Source organism: Prionailurus viverrinus, chromosome C2, assembly GCF_022837055.1.
Source record: "Prionailurus viverrinus isolate Anna chromosome C2, UM_Priviv_1.0, whole genome shotgun sequence".
Classification (NCBI taxonomy): Eukaryota; Metazoa; Chordata; class Mammalia; order Carnivora; family Felidae; genus Prionailurus; species Prionailurus viverrinus.
The window spans coordinates 62,986,147-63,005,911 of NC_062569.1; the positions used below are offsets into that span (position 1 = coordinate 62,986,147).

A 19,765-nucleotide genomic window follows, 5' to 3' on the forward strand; every position below is an offset into this window, starting at 1 on the left:
TTATGGATGAAATGATATGATGCCTGGGAACGGTGGCATAATATCAGGGAGAGGGAAGTGTGGGGGATCCAAATGAAACAAGATCGGCCTTAAGTCAGTAAGTATAGACACATGAGATAGGCAAATGGAGGTTCATTGTACTACCTTCTCTACAACTTTTTTTTAAGTTTATTTATTTAAGTAATCTCTACACTCAACATGGGGCTTGAACTCATGACCCCGAGATCAAGAGTTCTATGCTCTTCCTACTGAGCCAGCCAGGCACCCCTACAACTTTTAATTCTGAAATAGAGACTCATAGGAAGTTCTGAAGAAATGGACAGGGAGGTCCATGCCCCTTCACCCTCCCTCAGTGTTGACATCTCACATAACTCTAATAAGGAAACCAGAAAATTTATATTGGTGCCATCAACTGAGCTTATTCAGATTCCTTCTGTAGTATGTGTGCTTCTGTGTGAGTGTGTAGTTCAACATGGTTTTGTCATGTGGACTTGTGTGGCACAAGTCTCCTTTGTGCTATTCCTTTGTCACACCTATGACCTACCCCTCTTCTGATCCCTAGCCTTTTCTCCATCTCTGTAATTTTGTTATTTCAAGAATGTCCTATAATTGGAATCACAGACTACATAACCTTTGGGGACTGGCTTTTTCATTCAGCGGAACTGGAAGTCCATCTGCACTGTTGATGTATCAATTTATTGCTGAGTAGTATCACCTAGTACAATAGCTTGTTTAAGCATTCACCCACTGAAGGATATTGGTGTTTCCAGTTTTTGCCTAATTCATAGGTTTTACATGTGTTCACGTAAACACAGGAGCACAAGTGCCCATGGAATCCATGGGGATGCCCAGAGAATGAATACCACAATTACCTAAAACATCCCCATTTACATCACCCAAAAGCTTCTTATCCTGATGGCTTTCTTTTGGAGTAATATTGATTTCAAATTCCACATGTCTTTCAAGCAATAATTGCAACACAAATTATTAGTGTAGCAACAAGAAAGCAAAACATGATTAGAGTGTATGAGAATAGAAATGTGTGAGCAAACACACACTTCTGCCATGCAGTGAGTTCCATGCTCCTGCAAAAGATACCCCAGTATTTTAAAAATCACTTAGAGCAAGACAAAAACTTTAATGAATTAAATAGGTTTTATGTAGCAAAAACCATGCCAAAAAAAAATGCCCAGAGCTAGTATGTTAGTTTCTTTCAACAATAAAAATTTTAACAAGATGTGTTTTTGATACTGGGTTTTGATTTTTTGACCACCTTTTTACTAAGATTTATGTCAGTGACCATTATTAGCATTCATGGTTTATATCTGAGATAAAAAGCACCAGGACATAAAATAATAAACCATGGAAGGGCACATTTCCTGATAAAAATGCAAGTAGTTTACATTAAGATACATATAATAATGATAACATAAAACTATTACATAGCTAGTGCTTTTCACATTAGATTTCACACTCACACTCATACACACACTCACACATGTACTTACACACCCTTATATTTAGAACATTTATCATGTAGGAAAACAAGAGGGAGAAAATTCCAGGGCAAGAAAAAAGGAAATATGTTACCAGAATCTAAACATCTTTGGCAGGCCTTCCAAATAGTAAGTGAATTAGATTTCCAAAATAAATGAAACTCCAGGGGAAAATGTCATCCTTGTCATTTGAGAATAAAGACATGCTCATATTAGATTACCATATACATATTTACAAAGCTTTTGTAACATCAATCCCACTAAACAGCCCAGAAGTTGATACTCCTTTGATTACACTGGGATTCATTCATGTTTTTTTCCTCCTCCAGATAATGGTTTATAGCTTAGTTAAGCCGTGGGAAATCAGCTTCCTGAAATTCACCAAGGTCAAAGTGAATGCTGCATCTGTGATCTTGGTGAAAACGTTTGAGTTCTTCCTCCTGTGTAGCAGGGAGGATCCACCTTTTCATCCCTATCTCCGTGATCTTGGGAAGTGTGGTGACAGCACATAACAAATGTCTAAACCATTGTCCGCAGTCCCGGGAAGTTGATGGCCTAAGGCTGATATCCAGCTCCGTTAACTCTTTGAGGAACCACATGTTTTGGCAGAAGATGGCCCATCCTGTGTCACAGATACTGTCGTTATAGCTCAGGATAAGCTTCTGCAGCTTGGCAAGATGACCCGTCTGTATTAGTGATGCTGAAAAATGAGATCACACTAAGTGCTAAAATACAAGAATACTTTCTACTGTGGCTGTTTGCCACTTCCAGTAACACAGTAGCTCCAAGGTTGGTAATGACAAGATTGGCGATTCTTAATGATTTGTTATTAGCTACCAGCTTTAATCAGGGCATCTGAACTTACCAGAGCTATTCTCTGTGTATTCCAATACAGCTTGAAAAGTGTTCCTTTTTTCTTTCCAAATCCCAACCCAAAGAATATCTTTTTTGTCAAGTTCCTGCTCTTGGCTCAACTAGAGTCCCAGCTCTTCCTGCAGACTCTAATTAAATATGGGAGTGATTGGCTTTAATGAGGACCATTTATTTGTAAATAGTCTTCTTGCTGTTTAATACTGTTTAATTGTTCACTGCTCATTCAGTCATTCTTCATTCAGCAAATATTTAACTGAGCACTTTCCAAGCTCAAAAGACACCTGGGTAGATTCTAATTCACCTTAGGGACCTCTAATACACAGAACAATTTTCCCTCTGAAGAGCACATATCACAGTACTACCTAAAATGGCACTTAATAAATAATAGTGATGAAGCAATGAAAAGATGATAACACCTGTAAGGGGAGACAGGAGAGCTACCCAAAGCAAACAGTGTGTGCTTCCCTTGCCAGCCGAAAGCAGGGATGGATTACAGAGATCAGATGAGTAGCACAGAATCTCGAGTGGGCAGGGGCTTTGGAGGTCTCCTCATCCAACCTCCAGATCAATGATCAGAGAGGACTCTCTCTTTCACGGCTCCTCTACTGGAGACCAGCCTGCTCCTGCCTGAAGCATCCCCTCAAGTTGCCCCAACAGAGTGAGAGAGTTCCAAGCAGGAGAAAGCCCTTCCTCCGGGTCCCTTTCTGCCTTCCAGTGACTTTCACTGATTGCCCCCACAGCCTGCTGGACACCTCAGCTCCTCCCTCCCACCAGCCCTGCCGTGTTGGAACAGAGTCTGGTCCCGTCAACTTCTCCCCCTTTAGGACTAAACGTGCCCAGGTCTTTCATTCTTCATGTGTCCTGGCTTCCAGAACAAACAGGATGCTCCATCCCCATCACTTTAATCTTTCCCACAGTTTGGTTCCACTGTGCATTTATTTGGAGCTTAGCATTCCAGGCACTCAACAGCTGCCCTCCATTCCTAGGTGTCCATGTTCATGTGTATCTCTTCCTTGTTCTACAACATGACTCACCATATTCTCAAGACCTAAGTGTTAAAGACAATGTGCATGCTTTTCCTATTGAAGTATTTTTCTATTGTGGAAATTTTCAAAGGTACAAAACATAGGAGCATGAACTCCTGTGTCCCCATCATTCGGCTTCATTACATCAGTCTTGTTTCACCTACTTCCCATCTTTTCTTTTCTTTCTTTCTTTCTTTCTTTCTTTCCTTCTTTCCTTCTTTCTTTCCTTCTTTCTTTCTTCCTTTCCTTTCCTTTCCTTTCCTTTCCTTTCCTTTCCTTTCCTTTCCTTTCTTTTAGTAGAGGCATACGTCGTTTTATTCCACTTCACTTTACTGTGCTTTGCAGACAGTGCTTTTTTTTATTTTAAATAACAAATTGGCAGTTTGTGGCAACTCTGCACCAAGCACCATTTTTTTCCAACAGCATTTACTCACTCTGTGTCTCTATGTCACATTTTGGTAATTCTCACAATATGTCAAACTTTTTCCTTATTTGTTATGTGATCAGTGATTATGACTTGCTGAAAGCTCAGATGATGGTTAGCACTTTTCAGCAATATTTTTAAACTAAGGCAAATATGTTCTTTTTTTAGACATAACATATTGCACACTTAATAGACTATAGTATAGTGTACTGGGAAACCAGAAAATTGAGTGGACTCGCTTTTTTGCAGTCTTTTCTTTATTGTGGTAGTCTGAAACTGAACCCACAATATCTCCAAGATATGACTATATTCTATTTTTATTTATCCTAGAATGTTATTGACTGTATTCCCTGTGCTGTACTTTTCATCTCCAGGACTTATTTATTTTGTACCTCTGAATTCCCTTTATCTTTTTCACCCATCCCCCACCTACCTCCTCTCTGGTAACTACAAGTTTGTCCTCTGTATTTAAGAGTCCATTTTTTTGTGGGGCGCCTGGGTGGCTCAGTGGGTTGAAAGTCCAACTTCGGCTCAGTTCATGATCTCACGGTGTGTGAGTTCGAGCCCCACATCAGGCTCTGTGCTGACAGCTCAGAGCCTGGAGCCTACTTTGGATTCTGTGTCTCCCTCTCTCTGCCCCTCCCCCACTCATGCTCTGTTTCTCTGTCAAAAATAAACATTTTTTAAAAAAAGAGTCTGTTTTTGTTGTTGTTGTTGTTTTGCATTTTAGATTCCACATATAAGTGCAATCCTATAGTATTTACTTATTTCACTTAGCATTACACCCTCTAGGTCCAACTATGTTGTCACAAGTAGCAAGATCTCATTCTTGGGGCACCTGGCTGGCTTAGTCTGTACAGCATGTGACTCAACCTTTGGGTCATGGGTTCAAGCCCCATGTTAGGTGTAGAGCTTACTTAATTAAGAAAAAGAGAGGGAAGTGTAGGTTTGTGTGTATCTTTTTAAACAAGATCTCGTTCTTTTTTTATGGCTCAGAAATATTATATGTATACATACATATCACTCTTCTTTATCCATTCATCTGTCTGTGGACACTTAGGTTGCTTCCATATCTTGGCTATTATAAATAATGCTGTAATAAACACAGGGGTGCATATATCTTTTCAAATTAGTGTTTGTGTTTTCTTTGGGTAAGTACCCAGTAGTAGGATTACTGGATCATGATATTTCTATTTTTAATTTTTTGAGGAACCTCCATACAGTTTTCCACAGTAGCTGCACCAATTTACATTGCCATGAACGGTGCATGAGGGTTCCTTTTTCTCCATATCCTCTCCAACGCTTGTTGACTTTTTGATTTTAACCATTGACAGGTGTTAGGTGATTCTTCATTGTGTTGTGTTTTAAGATTTTTTTTAAAGTAACATCTACACCCAATGTGGGGCTCAAACATACAACCCTGAGATCAAGTGTCACCATGCTCCACTGACTGAGCCAGCCAGGCGCTCCCTCGTTGTGGTTTTGATTTGTGTCCCCCCATTGACCAATGATATTGAGCATCTTTTCATGTGTCTGTTGGCCATCTGTATGTCTTCTTTGGGAAAACCTCTGTTCAGTTCTTCTGCCCATTTTTTAATTGGATTATTTGGGATTTTTGGTGTTGAATTGTATAAATTCTTTATACATTGTGGATATTAATGCCTTATTGAATATGTCATTTGCAAATATCTTCTCCCATTCAGTAAGTTGCCTTTTCATGCTTTTGGTGGTTTCCTTCATTGTGCAAAAGCTTTTTTTTTTTTTTTTTGGTGTAGTCCCAATAGTTTAATTTTGCTTTTGTTTTTCTTGCCTGAGGAGTTATATCTAGGCCAAGGTTGCTAAGGCCAATGTCCAGATCACTGCCTATGTTTTCTTCCAAGAGTTTTATGGTTTTAGGTCTCACATTTAGGTCTCTAATCCATTTTGAGTTTTTGTGTATGGTGTAAGAAAGTGGCTCAGTTTCATTCTTTTGCACGTAGGTGTCCAGTTATCCCAATACCATTTATTGAAGAAACTGTCTCTGCCCAACATTGTATATTCTTGCCTCCTTTGCCATAGATTACTTGATCATATAAGCATAGATTTATTTCTTGGGTCTTGTTCTGTTCTATTGATCTATGTGTCTATTTTTGTGCCAGTACCATACTGTTGACATTACTACAACTTTGTAGTATATCTTGAAATCTAGGATCCAATTTTGTTCTTTTTCTAGATTGCTTTGACTATTCAAGGTCTTTTGGGTTTCCATACACATTTTAGGATTATTTGTTCTAGTTCTGTAAAAAATGCTGTTGGTATTTTGATAGGGATTGTATTAAATCTGTAGATTGCTTTGGGTAGCTATGGACATTTTAATAATATTTGTTCTCCCAGCCCAGGACTATGGAATATCTTTCCATTTGTTTGTGTCATCTCCAATTTCTTCTATCAGTGTTCTATAGTTCTCAGAATATAGGTCTTTTACCTCCTTCGTTAAGTTTTTTCCTAGGTATTTTATTATTTTATTATTTTTGGTGCAATTGTAAATGTGATTATTTTCTTAAATTTCTCTTTCTGCTGCTTCATTATTAGTGTATAGAAATGCAACAGAATTCTGTATATTGACTTTGAATCCTGCAACTTCACCAAATTCATTTATCAGTTCTAATAGTTTTTGGTGGAACGTTAGGGTTTTCTAGCTATATCATTATGTCATCTGCAAATAGTGAAAGTTTTACTTCTTCCTTACCAATTTGGATGCCTCTTAGTTCTTTTTTTGTCTGACTGCTGTGGCTAGGGCTTCCAGTACTATGTGGAATAAGAGTGGCAAGAGTGAACATCCTTGCCTTGTGCCTGACCTTAGGGGAAAGCTCTCAGTTTTTCCCCATTGAAGGGAAAATATGATGTTAGCTGTAGGTTTGGCATATATGGCTTTTATTATGTTGAGGTGTGTTCCCTCCAGTCCCACTGTGTTGAGGGTTTTTATCATGCATAGATGTTGAATCTTGTCAAGTGCTTTTTCTCTATATACTGAGATGAATCTATGCTTTTTGAGGTGATCGTATTATTATAGTTTAAAGCAAATCCCAGACATTGTTTTAACTTTCCTGTACTGTTTGAATTTGCCAATCATGTGAGTATCCTAATTATGATTATTTCACAATTTTATATTTATTATATATTTTTAAAATCTGGGTAATCGGATCATAGGTTGTGGAAATACTTACGTAGTTTACTCTGGGAAAGTGCTGTTATTTATAAAGGAAAAAAAAATAAGGTACAAGTGATTAAGAAATTCTTAAAGGATGTTTGTTAAAATAATCAAAGCTATATAAAGGTGGCAATGGCTAACCACACACATTAATACTTGTTATTAACTCAAATGTTTTTGGAGGGGTGCTCATTGCTTCAGAGATCTGGCAGCTGGTGGTTACACAGCGATAGAGGTGTGGGGACAAGAGTAGATGAGAGACACAGGTGTAGTCTCCAATTCATTGTTTTCCAATGGGAAGCGGACATATAGAGGCGATTTTAGGGGATATGTGAGAATGGTATTATAGACTCTGAATCCCACAGTGTACAAGCTATTCCTTATTCAATTCCCATTCCATCTTTCTAAATTGACATGGAGAAAGCGTCAGATTGATGCTAATATGCCTCTAAAGCTCTCTCTCCCCCTTTGTCTAACCAAGAATGAACCTCTATTCAAAGCTTTCATATGGCAACAGTCTAACAATGTCTATATATGAGAAGTGATGCCTGTATTTCAGTTATAGTGATGATCAGTTTCCTGTTTTTGTTTTGTTTTGTTTTTGAGGCACGGAGGGGCAGAGAGAGAGGGAGAGAGAATCGAAAGCAGGCTCCACGCTGTAAGTTCAGAACTCAACAAGGGGCACGATCCCACAAACCATGATATAATGACCTGAGCTGAGATCAAGAGTCCGATCTTAACTTACTGAACCACCCAGGCACCCCTCAGTTTCTTGTTTAAATAAAAGCATTTAAGTTAAAGAGTTAATATAAAGAAAAAACTGAGTAACAGTGCAGGTACGACGTGGACAGGGCAAACTTTGTGAAGGCAGACCGTAGGTAACTGAAATTTGAGTAACACCAAGCTGGCTAGAGAACGCCACAACTGTCTTGCTATGGGGAAGGCAAGGAGCAGAAGCTGGAATGACCCATTACCACATCTATGCCCACCTCCCCCTTTGTGAAAAGCCTGCCACTCTCTTCCTGGCCTTTGAATTGCCCTTATTCATTTTCACCAGATCTCTTCTAAGCAGGTGTCAGAGAGAAGGAAAGCTTTGCAGAGGGCTCAGCCACAGGTCTGGCTGCCCTCCTTCCCTTCCTTCCCCTTGCAGGACAGGTGCACTGGGCTCCCTGTGCCAGCACTGCTTTGGGACCAGTAGATACGAACCCAGGACAGCCACGTCCTCTGTCACCAGGGAACAGCTGCTCAGTCTCAGCACTTGAAGGGACTCTGAGAACTTCAGTGTTTCCAGAAGCAGCTTCAGGTTGCCACCAATACATTTGTTCCAAGAAAGGTCGAATATTTCCAGAGCAGGGAGGTGAGCAGAGGCTTCAGCTAAAATTGAGAATAGTAAGAAGAGCAAGCATTTAGGCTTCCCTCTTTGAAACTGAGCAACCTGGGGCAGCATATTAATAGAACTAAAGTTAAGACAGTTGTGGAGACTGTTGTCTTTTTCCTGAAATTCATGTCCACAGCTTCGGTTGTCTATTTTTATTTGAGAGAAATGCTGGAAACTTTGGAAAAGTAAAACTCGGAGAAATGGAATTCACTATTGACTGGGATTTTTCTCCTTCAGTTGACATCCAGGAGGGAGAAAGAGGCAAAGGATTTGGACAGCTGGTCGGGATTTCCAGTACGTGCCCTGGTTTTACGTATTCCCTTGTACAGTTACCGCTAAGGTTCAGACAGGGGGCCAAGTCTCCTCAAGACTCTGAAACACCAGAATATGTTTGTGTCTACCTACCTGCAGTGACAGAGACAAGGAAGGGAACTAGTGTATTTTGGAGAGATTTTTAAAGAAGATTAAAAGAGGTTCTGCTCAATTCTCAGTTGCCCCTAATATTGCAATTAACCCAAACAACTTATTGCCAAGATATAGTTAATTATGCTTTAATTCCAATCTTCTTTCTAAAGAATAACAGGTGTCCAAGGGGCAAATATATATCCTTTTATAATATGTAAAAAGAAAATCCCTATCACCTACATGGTACAGGGAGCTATCAATGAGAAATGGAGCTTTCTCTTCTAAAATTAAGGTGGAGAAATATGTGTTTACTTCTTAATGCAAACTGATATAATTCAGTGTAATATCTGCTTGATTATGATTCATTATGCAGCAATAATTAAAGGAGTTATCCTCTGATGGCAGAAGACACAAAATTAAAAACAAAATTTTCTTTAAAAAATATCCAACTTTTTCCAAATAGAAAGTATTATTTATAAAACATCATGGGGGCACCTGGGTGGCACAGTTGGTTAAGCATCTGAGGTCGGGCTCAGGTCATGATCTCAAGGTACGTGGGTTTGAATAGCCCACATCAGGCCCTCTGGTGTCAGCTCAGAAACTGCTTTGGATCCTCTATCTCCCTCCCTCTCTGCCCCATTCCTGCACACGTGCTCTCTCTCAAAAAATAAACATTAAAAAAATTTAAAAAAAAAATCACGTTGGGGACATCACGTTGTCCCTAAACTTATTTTTTGTGGCACTTTCCTAACTGAACATTAGTCTGAGCAATGGCATGCATCATGTATGTGCGTGCGTGTGTTTACCTAACCATTTGGGGGATTACAGACCCCTTTGAAAAGTTACTTTGTTTTACTTGCTTAGCTAATGTCAGAAATACCTAAAATGTGGTTAGGGTATATACAGTGAAGAAGAAGTGTCATCTCTGCCTTCAAGGAGGTTATCAACTGGGGGAAATATGCACATTGAGAAAACCACACAAATAAATACATAACTGCAAATTCTGATAAAAGCTATAAAAAAGATACGGGGCTCCTAATTTAGATCAGAGATGCTGTATTAACAGGGAGCATTCATGCTGAGGCCTGAAGTCAGGGCTCCCCAAGAAAGAATAGGGTGTGGGGGTGTTCCATCCAGAAAGCAGAAAGGCCTGAAGACAAAGGCGAGCCCAGTGACAGGAAGGAACCGAAATAAGCTGATTCAGGGAGCAAGGGGGAGAGTGGCCGAGATCACCTGCACCTTTTAGACCCCATGAAGGAATGTGGATTTTACCAGAGGTGATGCAGGCAGCCATTGAGTCTGTTTAAACTGGGTAGTAGTAAGATCCAATTTACTTTTTTTTTTTCAAGTTTATTTTTATTTATTTTTGAGAGCATGCACGAGAGAGTGTGAGCCAGGGAGGGGCAGAGAGAGAGGGAGAGAGAATTCCAAGCAGCCTCTGCTCTGTCAGCACAGAGCAATGTGTGTGCAATGTGTTTTGTTTGGGTGGCAAATTCAGTAAAATGACACAAGGTGCCTCCCTCATACTTATTCTCAAGCAGAGAATATCTCCCCCTGCTTGAAGGTGATGGTCTTGCCCCTCAAAAAGGCAGAAATTCCAGATTCTCTAGACCCTTGATCTAGGCTGGGCTGTATCCATGACCTTCCAGCAGGCCTGGATTCCTACAGAAGACAACAAATCATGCTGGGAAGTAGATGTTGGGCAGTCAGCTAGACTCACACACTAGCAACTGCCTCGCTTTTCCCATAAGACTCCCAGCAATCCAGTTTATATTGTCACCTCAGTGAAATGACAAGTTACCATGGATATGGACCTCCAGAGTTGGCTACGTACAGTCTAGATTTTAATTTTTTTTTTTTAACATTTATTCGGGTTTTGTTTTTTTTTTTTTTTTGAGAGACAGAGCATGAATGGGGTGGGAGGACAGAGAGCGGGAGACAGAATCCAAGGCAGGCTCCAGGCTCTGAACTGACAGCACAGAGCCCAATGTGGGTCTTGAACTCATGGACCATGAGATCATGACCTGAGCCGAAGTCGGGTGCTTAACCAACTGAGCCACCCAGGTGCCCCACGTACAGTCTACATTTTAAATGTTAGGTTTGCAAATGCCAGAATCATTCATGTGGCCTTCAGAAGGCCAATTTTAGGGGAGCATATTTCCTGAAGAGAAGACAAATTAGTACTTCACAAGTTTGCCTGTGGCCGAGCCTTGCCTGAAATTCCAATGTATGGAATATGTGTTCTCATGTGTTACTGTACTTGCTTGTAGGGATCTGGGGAATTCTCTTACCGAGGGCGGTAAACGTCTCACTTTGCAAAGCACAGTTGTTGATGAGTAAGGACTTCAGGGCTGGTAAAAATCGGAGCCGGCTGAGTAGGTTTTCAGAAGAGCCGCCCATCTTTTTGTTGGCAGATAAATCCAACTCTTGAAGACTCGAGAGTAAAGGGATTACCTGGGCTGTTAAAATGTCAGCAGTGACATGTTTTAGGCACCATCTCACAAAGAGTCTTCTGGGTGTTTGGGTCCCACAACCTCCCTCCTTGACACACCCCTGCGCACACGCACACCAGCCACACTTCCCGATGTACAGCTTGGGCTTTTCTGCTTCCAAGCCTCTCTTCAGGCTAGAAGTTAAGACCAAAGATTATGAAGACAAAACGGGTTCTAATCCTGCCTCTGCTGCTAAAGAATTGTATGACTTCAGGGAAGTCACTTAACTTCCCTGAATCTCGGTTTTCTCAATAGTGAGAAGAATAACAGTACTTCACAGGGTCATTGGAAAGATAAAACAACTGAGTATATTTAAAGTACTTGGTACATGGCCTGGCACACATTAACAGCTCAATTAATGTTCAGTGCCATCATTCTTTTCTCAGAATAAAGTAATAAGTACGAGGAAGGCAATGAAAGCAAGCAGTCAGGATGGAGGTCTGTTGGTGACAGCACTGGCTTGGGGTCCTGAGGGCCCTGCTGTGCCAGGAGTTACTCCTGCTTCACTATCTTTCTGCTACTTTTCGTGCTTGCAAGCCTTTGGCCTCGCTCTTTCCAGTGTGGGAGATGCAGCATCCTGGCATCTCTGTGGGGCTGGCTCACCCCTGAGAGCCTTCCAGGGACACCTTGGTCACATAACCCCTTGGTCACTATCACACCACCCTATTTATTTTTGCTTCTGTGAGGTCTGTATGTAGGGCCTGCTTCATCCCCAGAGTGTGCATCAAAGTCTAGAACACTGGAGGCACACACACATTTGTGGGAGGAGGGACGGAGGACGGGAGAAAGGCAGAAGAGAGAAGGCAGGCACGTGCAATCCCAACAGATGTAACTGTTTCTTCCTCTTCCAACCCCCACAGCACTCTGCTCTTCACCATGTAGTTGGTTTATTCCTGTCCCTGCCAGACTGAAGCTCCCTGACTGTGAATTTGCCTTTGCCCTTGGCACAGTACTCCATACAGCTAGATGATTGGCTAAATGATCTGTAATTCCATTTCTTCAGAGCTGTCTAGAACGATCAGAAAGAAGAATGGGGAATTACTTAATACCATAAGGTATACACAGGATGTATGTTCATTTCCATCTTTTCAAAATTAGACAGTTTGCTACAGTTATTAAATAATCATTAGCTTTCCAAGGCCATCCACCCGTGTTGGTGGCTGCAAATGTAGTAAGAGAGGCTAATTCATCCCTTGTGCATATAACATTGGAGGTGCTCTAGCACCGTACCCTTCCTCTGAGTAACAAGATGAGTAACAACGTTACTCAGTTGTACCAAGGGAACTTCATTCTTTGGGATCTGATGCACTCATAACCCAGGAGTGTCTCCTCCAAGCATGACACTCAGAAGTAAAGGGGATGGTGATATTCCATAAGGCTCCACTTGGAGCCCAGAAACAGATTGTTACTTTAAAATCTTTAATGAAAGGCTTGGACGCTTCTGTTTTTCAAATTGAGGCATAAGAGTCTAAAATGTAATTTAGCAGGTCTCAGGATGCCTGGGAGTTTCAGTTGCTTAAGCGTCCAACTTTGGCTCAGGTCATGATCCTGCAGTTCACGAGTCTGAGCCCTGTGTCAGGCTCTGCGCTGACAGCTCGGAGCCTGGAGCCTGCTTTGGATTCTGTGTCTCCCTCTCTCTCTGTTCCTCCCCTGCTCACACTCTGTCTCTCTCTCTCTCTCTCAAAAATAAATAAACATTAAAAAATAAAAATAAAAATAATGTAATTCAACAGGTCTAAAATACAGACGTCAGACCTAAGAACCTATTTTAACTCGTTTCCTTCCCCAATCGTACTAAAAACAACTAAAAAATTGTTTCTAGTCTTGTTTTTCATGGATTCATTCTTTCAATCAGTCACAGTCAACAAGCATTTGTGGGGTATCAACTGTGGGCCCGAGCAAAGGGGAGGTTCTGAAGGTGTTCCCAACACAGGAGGGGCCCCTGACCTGGAGAGGGAGCGAGGACAAAGGCCCCAGGGACAGAGGTCAGCACGCACAAATGACCGGGGTAGAGTCAAGGAGAGGAAGGGTAGAGAATGAGGTCACAATGATAGAGGAGGAACTGGGAGACCATTTGGGCTCTCAGTAACCTAGGCCCGAGAGGACGGTGGCCTGAACCAGGTTAGTAGAAGTCTAGGTGGTGAGCTGTGGTCTGATTCTGGAGGTATTTTCAAGGCTTACTGTGGTCACAGATGGACTAAAAACCTTAATGGCAAGGCTGCACTTGCGCGGTTTGTTATAAGAAACTGCATTTATACATTATGTGGGGTAATTACAGGATTGTGTCTATGGTGGAAAGCGGGTGTGTGCCCTAAAGTTGTAATGTACACCCATTATGCACCACCCTGCTGACTTGTGTAACTTTGTCTGTATCTAAGGGGCTTGGCTTCACTTGTTAGTCAGAAAGCCTCAAGGCCCTTTGTTCAGCTTTCTTTCCACATCCCTGTTTGAAATAAACTTTGTGACTCACAGACTCATTTCTAAACAGCAACACATATTCAAAATTTTCTCCTTCAAGTGCCACATCCATCATTTACAAACGTGTTTAGGAGGAATTTAGATGTGCTAATACTTACTGGGCACTTAATACATGCCAAATACTAGATTGGGGGCATCCACAGAACTTTTTAGGATGGGACGCTTTCAGTAACTCCATACACTGTAAGTTTAAGGGGACGCCTCGAATTTACCAAGTTTCCAAACATATACTGAGGTTCCAAAAGTCCTTCCTTGGCTCTACAGTTCACACTTACTCAGCGACATCACATCATCTACCGTCAGCGAGCACTGGTGAAGATCCAGGACTTCTAGATGCTCCAACATGGCCAACTGAGCTGACGAGTCTTCAAAACCTCCACCCAGCTCCTTGTTGCAGGAAAGGTCTAATTTCCTCAGTTCACACAAGTACCTAAAAGCAGCATCTACAAAGAAAGTCAAAAGTCCCATTTTGACAAATTACAAGGTGGAAGGCAGGTGCGTAGAGGGAGATGGAGAAAATACACTGGGCTGAGAAAAGCCAAGATGAAGGAATAACTTTAGACTTCCTACCATCTGGCCATCTTTGGACCTGACCGTGGCTTCTAACACACACCATCCGTGATCTGCAACGCGTGCCAATGGCTCTGGTCAAACCTGCAACTAATGGTTCTCCTCCTCCTACACTGGAGCATTGGCATTTCAGAGAATTCTAGACTTAGGCAAACTGCCAGTGAGAAAGATATTACAGGCTCTGTAAGTTGAAGGGAAAAACACAATTTCATTTCATGGTCTCCCTTACTGTGGGTACTCTATATAGGGGAATAAGTTTTAACTACAGATGCCACTGATGCTGTTCTTTTCATCAGTACCAACTCCTTCCTACTACTAAGCATAAAATAATGCTGACATTTTTCAAAAGTAAGAGAAAAATGGAGAGCTTTAGTAGCACATAACTTTTATTTTGCCCCATGTCTATCTCAAACCCAAAATACCCTGGCCTTTTCAGAGGCAGTCATTTTAAAAGGTTGTTTTTGTAATCGTGCAAGCATATGCTTGTCGTAAAAGACTCAGAAAGTAATAAAACAAGGAAGATTTAAATTACCTATCATCTTATTCCCCAGCCTAAGCACTGTGCATATTTTGTTGAATGTCCTAACAGCAATTATAAAGTAAAATTGCACATGTATATAAAAACCTCACCCAATATTCTGACACTCTTTTGCGATAGTCCACATGAATGTAACTTCAGTACTTTCAGATTTGAGGTACTTTTTAATCCCTGAGCAATACTGTTTAGACTGCCACCGATGTTTCTGTTAATGGAAAGATCAAGTACTTCAAGATTTTGCATCATGGGTAGCAACTGACCTAGAGGGAAGAGAAACAAACAAGAGCAGCTCAGTAAAAATGCAGGGTGTGACTGCTGGGGAAAAAGGGGAGGGCAGCTTCATGTGACCTGGGGGTACAGTGCGCCACTGTTCCAATTCAGGGTAAGAGAAAGCACAGCCAACCTTGACCCCCATGCTGTCTGATCGTGGGCATCTTCACACTTATTTTCTGGGAAGGACTCATCCAAATCCCACCTACCCACAAACGCCCCATCTTCTGATGTGAGGTCGCAATCTACGAGCTCAAGCGTTTGTATCTTGCTCCCTTCTTGGAACTTCTGGAGGATCAGAGGCAAGTTTCCTCCCACTTTACTGTTCCAGGACAAGTTCAGCTCTTCCAGCTCAGGTATTGCCTCCAGTGCTTCTCCTGTTACCAAAGAACCCAAAGACTGGATTGATTGCTAGTCCACAAAGCAGGGGATCCATGTCAAAATCAGTACAACCATTGTTTATGGACTAGTATTAGCCAGGCGAGGGACTGGTTAGGTGCCAGGTGCCGAGGAACAGAGTGAAGAAAATGACCCACCTCCAGCCCACTCCCAGCAGTGGGTGCTTCTGTATGTACAGGCACAGCAATTCTAGTCCCTCCAAAGTTCAGAACCATGCCTATGTATAAAAATTGTAAGCAAAACAAAACAAAGCAAAACACCCCAAGGGTACCTGGGTGACTCAGTCAATTAAGCATCTGACTTCAGCTCAGGTCATGATCTCACAGTTCATGAGTTCAAGCCCTGCGTCAGGCTCTGTGCTGACAGCTCAGAGCCTACAGCCTACTTTAGATTCTGTGTCTCCCTCTCTCTCTGCCCCTCCCCAGCTTGTGCACGCTCTCTCTCAAAAATAAATAAATATTAAAAAATTTTTAAAAACCCCACCTATCATTGAGTCGTTTTTGTGGTAATAAATATTTATACTATTCCAACTACTTTTATCCACCCTGTCTGGGGTCATCATTGCTGGGAAGCTGGGCCAGAGGAAGAGGTGAGGCAAAACAGGGCACTGGCCACCACAGGGGTGAAGCTCACCCTGACATCAAGAGTAGCACACACAACTGAAACCGAGCACTGCAGAGAACTAGTAACAATGCATAAGGCATCAGCCGCTCATAATAGCCATGCAGTCCTGGCGGGTGGAGGAGGATGCCGTGAGAATGGGGTGGAACTTGACATTTCTGAAACCCTTTCACATAGGAAAGCATCCGAGGGCCAGAATGGAGGCTGGGAGAGAGAATAGGGAAGAGCAAGGAAATCCTCTTTAGGAATGATTTCCACGGCCTTGGGTAGAACAGAGGCACATACACGAAAATGCACTTTCTCAGCATACAGAGTCAGTCTCGACACCAAACAATTAAGAGTGCTGGAAAGTCCCTTGTGTCCGGAAGCCTCTCCTCCACTGTCCACTACTGGGCTTGGACTTCTACCATTGGTTATTCACTGTATGGAGTGAGGTTTCAGGAGTGCAGGAGCCTCGTGTTAAAATGCATGTTCTCCCAGCACAGGAATCATTTTGTGTGTCATCGCCAGTCAGCTGGGGTGGCTTTTCTGGGGTGGCATCACCCTGAAGCATTCCCCAGGATCAGAGAGAGAGACAGAGAGAGAGCACATGACTGATTAACCATGTCTGCAGTGCACATGGTACTGGAGAGCCACGCATCTATCATCCTGCACTAAGCAACTGTAACCAGTGTAGCAATGATGGAACGCCTCCTGATCTACGGTCTCTCATCAGTCAACCATCTATTCTCCAGGTACCCCATCTGCCATCAAGGCTAAGGAAGACCCCTTCTGATGGGAGAAGATGCAAAAGCCCTTCCAGAGAGGAGTCTGGGAAAGGGAGCAAGGCATAAAACATCACAGCAACAAAGATGCAGACTCTCTCTTGAACCTGGCAAGTTCGGAGTGAGTCCCAGGGCAGAAATACCATTCCCTGGCTTCTTAAGGCTGGAAGATCATAACAAAGATTAGACTCATCATAGAAAATAAACAACATTTTCTTTTTGTGCCTGAGTGGCAGTGAGTTGAATTTGCAACTCTGCTACACAATAACCAGCTGCTAAATTGATTACTTAAAATCACTGAAAGTTAGTTTTGGATGAGGGAAGAGCAAAAGGAGGGACTATCCATTATTGAGCACATGCTGGGCATGTAGTAAATGCTTTAAAGAAATTAATCCTCACAATAGTTTTCTGAGGTGGACATCAACCCCATTTCAGAGATAAGAAAGCTGAGGCTCAGGAAGGTTAAATCATTTGTCCATGGTCCCAAAGCTAGTTAGAAGTCAGGGTAGGATTTGCACTAGGACCTGGCCTGCTCTCAGATGGATGGTGTTTCTCCTCAACTACAGGAAGGGTAGGCCAGGGGCATCAACTGACCTCGATCTTCCACAGAGGGCAGAGAGAAGACATTTGACATGAACTGTGTTGTCTCTACAGAAATCTTTGCAGAGATGTAAATGATCAAAATATGTCATTGAAATAAGAAACTCCAGACCAAGAGAATTTTTAAAAATGTTAATGGCAGCTGAAACCAGCAAGCATTTTAGTAAAGGGTTGGGTAACATGACAAATTGTATCCTACATTCTATGTTATTCTATGTTCAGTAATTAACTAACTTGAGGTTCTAGTTCTATTTAAACCATTGCTTTTAGTTTTAAAATCTTGCTTTGGTCAATTTTTTTAAAGGGGAGTGGAGGGGCGCCTGGGTGGCGCAGTCGGTTAAGCGTCCGACTTCAGCCAGGTCACGATCTCGCTGTCCGTGAGTTCGAGCCCCGTGTCAGGCTCTGGGCTGATGGCTCGGAGCCTGGAGCCTGTTTCTGATTCTGTGTCTCCCTCTCTCTCTGCCCCTCCCCCGTTCATGCTCTGTCTCTCTCTGTCCCAAAAATAAATAAACGTTGAAAAAAAAAAATTTTTTTTAAATAAATAAATAAATAAAAATAAAGGGGAGTGGAAAAATAGAAGAGGTTGTTTTCGAATTGGAAAATAACTTATTATCTACCTCAATTTTACAGGTGAGTAACAGTGAGTAAGCAAATTGGACAATTATCTCCATTTAAATTCCATGAGAGCAGATACCTGACCAACCTTTCTCCTTTCTCTATCCTGGGGCTTAGCTCAATGCTAGGTACAGGCTACTTAGCTTTTCAGAAGTTATACAAGTGCCCAGCGTGGCATTTCATCGTCCTTGTGCTCTCATCCATGAGCCCCGGAGGGGCTGTGACCCAGATAGTTTGCCCTTGATGCTTCAGAGCTGCTAGCAGTGAGGCATTCATCATACCCAGTGCTCGAACATCATCAGTGGTAAGTCTGCAACTTCCCAGCCTCAGGATTTTTAACTTGCTGACGAGATGCATTTGCTGGGTGACTGAATGGAGGGTTCCACCTATAAGATCATTCCAGGAAATATCCAGTTTTTCCAAGTCTGGGAGAAGAGGCAGCAAAGCAACTGGAAGGGAACAAGAGAAAAAGACAGATTTGCACGTGCAATGTGTAATTGGTAGTACATGGGACCCAGTGCCTATTGCACTGTAAGAGAAGAGGGAGGGGTGGACATGTTGACTTTCAGCAAAGCACGGCTCCCTCAGCCATGCAATCGGGACAGACTGCATTTCCTAGGGCATTTTCTATTTCTGCCAAAAATGCAGTGGTATCTTCAGATTTCATACAACTCCTTTATTGTAGTAGAAACGGTAATTCTGCTACTAGCATTGTCACTGTAATATGTACACTAGTCCTTCCCATTTTTGCAGAGCACCCTGACGTCCCTCACCCCTTCATCCTAGTGGATCCTCAGGCTGAAAGCAGAGGACTGCACTGTTGGCCAGGGTTGCTGAGATTGAGGGTACTAGTTACCCTTTCTTTGGGATCATCATTGCCTGGGTATCACAGCCTTCTGAAACTCCCATTATATTTAAATGGACCGACATGTGGAGATTTAGATAAGCACAAAGCCTGACCAGAATCTTCTCTGAGTATCTGCCATCACGTTAAAAGTGAAGTTGCTGGGGCGCCTGGGTGGCTCAGTCGGTTAAGCGGCCGACTTCGGCTCAGGTCATGATCTCGCGGTCCGTGAGTTCAAGCCCCGCGTCGGGCTCTGTGCTGACAGCTCAGAGCCTGGAGCCTGTTTCAGATTCTGTGTCTCCCTCTCTCAGACCCTCCCCTGTTCATGCTCTGTCTCTCCCTGTCTCAAAAAAAAAAAAAAAAAAAAAAAAGTGAAGTTACTGCCTGTGAAAAACATTCTCAAAGGCCATCTTTATCTCCCAAAGCGACAAGACCCACCCGAGAGTGGAGACTGGAGGCTGGAGACGCCAGCCGAGAGGAAGTAAAGCATCTTTGCTTGTTTGTTTTTAAATATGTCTTGAAGGTTAAGAGGCAGCCATCAGAAGCAGCAAGCTGAGGTCTTATAGCTACAGGCACAGCAACTCCAGACCTTCCAAAACTCTGAGGCCATGCTTAGGAGTGAAATTTGTTTTTGCCTTTTGTTTGTTACTAGCTTTCAAAGCAGTTGAGCCCTTTCAACTTGTTCACCAGAATTCTTATGCTTTATAAAGCATAAGTCAATTGAACACATTAAGAAGGAAAAACAATTAAAAGCAGGATTGCTGGGGCCCGCGCTCAGAGATT

The 19,765-nt window shown here is 42.3% G+C and overlaps 1 protein-coding gene across 1 annotated transcript in view; it reads right to left on the minus strand.

Annotated features, from left to right (window-relative positions):
* Positions 1-1,118: 1,118 nt before the first annotated feature.
* The window catches only part of LRRC31 (leucine rich repeat containing 31), a 49,504-nt gene continuing 30,857 nt past the window's right edge, over positions 1,119-19,765 (minus strand). Inside the window, exons 5-11 of the mRNA XM_047875486.1 lie at positions 18,420-18,587; positions 15,349-15,516; positions 14,962-15,129; positions 14,037-14,204; positions 11,083-11,250; positions 8,215-8,382; positions 1,119-2,196 (exon numbers count right to left, since the gene is read on the minus strand). Of these exons, the coding sequence (XP_047731442.1) occupies positions 1,841-2,196; positions 8,215-8,382; positions 11,083-11,250; positions 14,037-14,204; positions 14,962-15,129; positions 15,349-15,516; positions 18,420-18,587 (1,364 nt within the window). The 3' untranslated portion in view covers positions 1,119-1,840. The remainder of the gene's footprint in view (positions 2,197-8,214; positions 8,383-11,082; positions 11,251-14,036; positions 14,205-14,961; positions 15,130-15,348; positions 15,517-18,419; positions 18,588-19,765) is intronic.